The sequence below is a fragment of the Varroa jacobsoni genome, unplaced genomic scaffold, assembly GCF_002532875.2.
Source record: "Varroa jacobsoni isolate VJ856 unplaced genomic scaffold, vjacob_1.0 scaffold_670, whole genome shotgun sequence".
Classification (NCBI taxonomy): Eukaryota; Metazoa; Arthropoda; class Arachnida; order Mesostigmata; family Varroidae; genus Varroa; species Varroa jacobsoni.
Window position 1 is genome coordinate 612,143 of NW_019213572.1, and position 6,116 is coordinate 618,258.

The 6,116-nt window shown below is 40.2% G+C and overlaps 1 protein-coding gene across 2 annotated transcripts in view; it reads right to left on the reverse strand.

The window, feature by feature from the left end:
• Window positions 1-562: 562 nt before the first annotated feature.
• The window catches only part of LOC111262520 (protocadherin Fat 3), a 162,520-nt gene continuing 156,966 nt past the window's right edge, over window positions 563-6,116 (reverse strand). For both annotated transcript variants that reach the window (XM_022836836.2, XM_022836838.2), the window contains exon 51: window positions 563-3,920. In XM_022836836.2, coding sequence (XP_022692571.1) covers window positions 3,893-3,920 — 28 coding nt within the window. In that variant the 3' untranslated portion in view covers window positions 563-3,892. The remainder of the gene's footprint in view (window positions 3,921-6,116) is intronic.

Genomic DNA, 6,116 nt, shown 5'->3' on the forward strand with positions numbered 1-6,116 from the left:
TGTCGTTTTCCCAATGTGAGCGAGGATCAACTTTGATCTAAGTATTCACGTAAAACGAATTTCCACCGAAATTATAAACTTCCTTTTTTTCTGAAATTAATAATTTACGTTTGTGGTAATTTTCGTGCGGCTCCAAAGAAGATTTCCAGAACATAAGTCAAAAGATTCGCAATAAAGTGTATATTTATAGGACTAGGAAATGTATCAAAATTGTTTAAAAAGCATTTTTGATGCGCCTAGATTTTTTCTATAAAAACTAGCGATCATTTTAATGCGTCAAATGCCGTTAAGGCTCTTTGCACCTTTTGCACGTGTTGACACATTTGTGTTCTGTGTGAAATCTTTAATCCAATAACTAAATTCCGCTGGAATCCTTATTGTGCAATATATTTTAGTCAATTTACATTTACCAGTATCGCTTAACATATGATTACTATACTTGTGGATTAAAGGAAAATTTTAAAAATAATGGGTAGGCGTCTTGGATCCTGTATTGAAGATGTAATCACTGAGAATCATAGTTATATAACATAACCGTCAAAAATTACATTTCTAGAACATGTGAAAAAATTCGCTGTTTTTATTTAGACAGAGCTTTAAAAACAACTCATAACAAAGATCCTAGGGTTTTATATATATATATATACAAAAAACAAACATCCATCTATATAGTCATGTCTTTTTAGCTTGCCTATGCATCCATGCGATTTTTGTTGTGTTGGGTGCACGTGACGCATGAACGCTTACGCACTTGCCATTTATCTGTGCTAGTCTTTGATTCCAAAAAGGAGCCGTTCTTTCGGGTGATTGACGCCAAAAACCTACTTGAGCGCGCTTTAAATGTAGTTCCGGCACCACACACGATCAGCCTGGAAGATTATTATTATCCGTCCGCTCACCTGCGCAGGCATAGGCCGTAGTTCGACGCTACCGACCCCCTAGATCGGGAAGAGCACGATTTTTTACATTTACACATATAACCTAAACACCTGCGAGACCCCTAGCTGCATTCAAGGCAGTACGACAAAAAACGTACGTCCGATAGCACAAGATATATTTGGAGCTGCAAGAGAAATTTCTCTTCGAAACGTAATGTTAACCGTACAGATCACTTGGTAGTAAAATCAGATTCCTTGCCTATCTAACTAATACACTCCTGTTGACTCTCCAATTCACTAGAATATTCTCTACAACCTACATTATCATCCAGCGGTGTCACTCTATTCATTGCAGGAATGAGCAACAATGAGGGAATAGGAAACCTTGGAATAAGAGTTTTCTGTTTGCCAAGTAGTACAAGAGCTGAAAGGTTTCCGTATTAACACTGCAAAAACTATCAAATGATCGCCGCAAAAGAATGCTAGTTCCTACGTTTTTCTGGACAGTTCCGTTCAATAAATGTCTTCGTTTAGAAATTATGCCACCTCACTGGAGTAACACTATTATAATGGCTATTTCGAAAAGTAAAACGCGTTTAGTGCAGTCCACGTCACGGCTTGGCGTCGCTAGGGGGAAGTGTGTAAAGCTTCTTCACTATATCTGGCACAAAGGTTAAATGAATTCCTAGAAAACGTAAGCGTAGTGCCCAAAAAGCAACACGAATTTCGGAAAGAGCATTCGATGGACACGATAGGTAAGATTCTTCTGGCGGATACTGAGCAATTAGTGGGGTTCTCGTAGCAATTCAGGTATTCGGGCGTTCTCAAGCACTAAAGCAGCCGTAGATAGCCTAGTCATCGATGAAGATAGGAAGTCCAACCTTAGGCAGACTACATACTGCCGTCACTAAGCTTGGCTTAACGATATATCTCACACAAACAAAAGCATTCAAGTTCAGGCGGAAAGCCAGTATGGCAGGCAGTTCAAGGGACTCTAGCCGTACTGGGCACGTCTCAATAGAGTTCCTCACATCATACGATAACTGTAACTTCACATCGCCGCATGATTGCATTGGTTACGGACCAAAAGAATCCGAACCGGCCGTTCCATATCACTTGTTTCACATTTCCTGAAATTCAAAGTCGCCCCAACAGCGGCAATTGGATCGAGTTAATATGCTCGAGTTTGAGCGTTATGAACCTCGAGCAGCTAAATTGACTGAAGGCACCAAGAGACCGTTTTTGCAACGCGTTTTAGGGTTGTGTTACTTAGCGCGAAATAAACATGCGTATCTCTTTGTCGACATACTATTTCTCGCTGGAAAATTTTTACGTGTGAGTGCCCCGGGCATTGTCGGTTTCATGAAAAATGCTTGGACCTAGAACAATGCCAAGTCGTGGAAATCGTCGATGATCCTCATAGCATTGAAAGAGTGAAGAGCAATACGTGCCAAAAGCTAAATCGTATAATCCGTTATGTCGTCATGTAAATGGCTTTTATAAACGAGGTATTTATTGTATTAAATCGGGTTTTCACGAACCTACCAAAAACTTCGCACATTTTGTGTATGAAATATACCATGCAGTACAATATCCGCTATATCAGGTACACGTACCGAAAAATCCAGCAAAGTGACAAAAATATATCCTAATATTGTGAGGCTAAAGTAAGAGGTAAAATATTTTCAATAAAGTGGTATGAATCGTTAAATGATTATAACTGCTATATCTATGTTTATATATCTGTAAACCCTTGAGCATTACCTGACACAGGTGAATAAAGTTCATATAATTTCAATTTTCCGATAGTTAGAGCTTGTTATACTTCATCAGTCATCCCATAGTAATTTGTTTTTGTACTTAATATTTTTTAACGCTTTAACGTGTTGCATTGAATCGAAAATGCATGTTTGTAAACATTCTTATGCTATTAGACGGGTATTTCCTTCCTCGCTTTCGCTGTTTAAAATTTATCTCAACATGATTCGGTCTGGCTATTTAGGTGAGCTTCCCTCGTCAAGCGATAAAAGAACAACACGTTTTTCTACTATAGTTTTGATATGCTGGTTTCGTCTTATTCTATAAAAAAACGCTGAAGACAAAGGCCGACGCTAAAGTTCCTGTGCACTAGAGTTAAGCCTTACACCATCTCTTTTAACAGTTACGTTAGGACAGGTAGATCTGAAAATGGCTATTATTTTTCATTTACATCGAAACCAAATCAAAACGGTAAAAAAAAATTCTGCAGTAGTTTTGTAAGGCGCACCATTTATTTGGTCTAGGTCATTCAGACCGCTATACTTAAGGACCCGAACCACAAACGACGTATCATTAACAAACAAGACAGTTCTTCCAGATGCGGGATGGCATATTGCTCGCAAACAAGGACAACAAAATAGAATTGTGCCAACATTAATTTCTGTGGCATAACAACAGGAAATGTTGCTTTTCTACAAGGATTTTCAAAGCATTTTATTACCGAGGAAGTAAGCAGTGTCGAAGCGAATCGAGGGTCATGGTCGCATCGAGAACTACCTTCGCTATGACGTTGCCATTTGCCGTGTGCTCCGCGTTGGGCAAGCCCAGAGATACGGAACTGTGAAGAGCCCTTTTTGTCGATCAAGCTCTCCGAAATCCATATTACACATTTGTACACATAGCAAGGTAGTCCACACGTTATCATATATCAACAAACAGTTTAGCCATAGAACAGATAAAAGCATCGGTCGGTAACCGTTACGTTACCTTCCACGTAATAAAGCGGAACGATCAGAACCTATTTTACTAATGCAATACTAGTTATATGATAGATAAATTGTGATCGCTTTTGTGAAATTTTAATGGCGACGTTTTCGATTCCGGGACCATGAATTCGCTGAGATGTAAAATGTCGTGGCGCGTTATCATTCATTTTTTATTCTACAGACTGGTCTTGATTGTTCCATATTATTTTAACAGTATTCGCTTTAATGTTCCTCTGGTAGACGCCTGCTTTGCGAACGGGTATCAACAATTCATACGCCACAGTTCTTGACTTCTAGCCTGTAAAAAGAATATTAACTATTTTTTAATCGCCCTTTGAAACTTATTCCAAAAGGGATAAGGATTTATTCCAAATTTTATCTGTGAGTTTGGAGATCAGCAATTACGAAATTTTCGGGATTGTAACAGCTCTGTCTTTACAAGAAAATCGCTAAGTGAAAGGCTAAACAACTCATTTTCCCTTCAAGGTGGGAAGTAAAACTCTTAAAATTTATGCGCCTAAAAATTCCTCGGTTTACACATTATAATTCTGCGCATCATAATTAGACAAAAACAATGTCTTAATGACATAACATTTATCTTTGGCTATTACTTCACTTAGTAATTTAGACATTCGTCAGACTAGTCGAAAACAAGCAAAAGTTAATCTAGCTTACAAAGGAGATAAAATAAATGAACATCGAGATAAAAGCAATACATTCAGAGTAATCAAGTTGCGTACCGTATCAAATCACTTGTGTTAATTACCTGCCTATCAACAAAATATAAATTTTATCATTTACACTAGCTGGTGGCTGGATAATATGCAATATAGAAAACGTACACGAAAAATATAGTCAGTGACAAGCAATATTCCGTGCGATATAGGGTGCAGACGTCTTGGTACAACAAGTAGCAGCAGCTGACTTTGGGAACATGGTAGTCAGGTATCTGGTACTAGTGTTGTGATTCCGGGTACTGAATCACAGCATATAGATTTGTTTTGCTACCATCCTTTCAGGCGGAGTTGGTCACTGCCCCACTGAATAGCATTTCGGGCAGACATCACCCATTTCAATTCATGCTCGTCCGCAAACTCCCGTTACGCTTCTGTTTCTTTCACGTCTAGTTTACGCTTTAACTCCTCGACCAATAGTGACATGTTACGAAGTAGGTAAACTAGTCTATTTCTTACTGGAGCATTGGAGACCAAAGACGCGCTTCAGGAGGTAGCTTCACTTGACCAAGGAAGCGAAATTAATTGGCAGTAACGTAGTACCATACAAGCGGTAATCCACATGATGCACAGAAAGCCACTTTCACATCGAAGAGGATCAGCCCTGTTTGGAGTGAAAGTTCTTTGGGTCGTCAGTTTTTGTGGGCAGGTCGCTGATTACTACGTAGAATGGAAATGGACTGAAGCTATCATAATGGGCAAACCATGCGATTTGCTTCTAATGATCGAGCTCTACCACATCATCATCTACAGTACCCTCTTCAAAAGGTCTAGCAGCTTTTCAAGCACTTTCTTTCCTGAGCAAGTTTGAGAAGCGCAGCGCTTTCAAAGCAACGTTGCAGACAGACCGGAAATCGATTAATACTGCACATCTGTATAGGCACAAGCTGCTAAAGGCTCGCTAGACATCTTCCAAAAAATCTTGCTGCCTCTGTATGTAGGTGGAATAGCGAGGTGGGAAATCGCAATATTATTTAGTAACTGTACCGGCGAGCTCAAGCTGGTGCGAGAGGCGATCGCTCAAAAGCCGAGATAGTAATTCATAGCGGTAGCTCCTGTTTGCATGGTCCTTTAAATTTTTAGGGCCACGTTTTCTTTTCGGTGTCAATACGGCTTTCTTTTACTCGGCTGGAAGATGGCTACTTTTCATGAAGATACTAAATAGAGTCATCTAGCAAGGCACTTGTTGGAGACGCTTGGTTTGAATAAGGTCAGGATCAGGTGTCTTGTTCCACCGAAAGCTAGCCATGCCAGTCATCGTCTCCTACACCCCAAAATACCAAGTATGTATGTCGCAAAGTTCGAGTTTTAGGAAGTTCCAGATGGTGACGTAAACTACTCGATCGTGTGGGGCAGTTTTCTCGCCCGCTTATGTAGGGCGAAGGCGGTAATTTCAACCGGATACGTTCTGAGCGCTCCTGAATGAAGTTGACTGCACAGTTGCGAACAGGCTTCATCCAACAGACGCTGCTTTAGCACCCTGAGATAGCTTTTCCGCACAGTTCCGTGTTTGTCTGAGAGCCTTCTCTAAGATTATCTGAAGGGCGCACGATGCAAGGCAACGAAACGCTGGCGTTCTAGCAGCTAGGTATCTGTGTCGAAATTCTACTGCTATAACTAAACTACGACGTAAGGAATTGACGTTTCGGAAACACTGTGGCAGCTAACATTGTTAATGGGAACCCACACCATGTGCCTGAACCTCTTTTAGAATCGGGCATTCGTAATTTCAAACATTAACCGAATCCCTCTAGACGTGC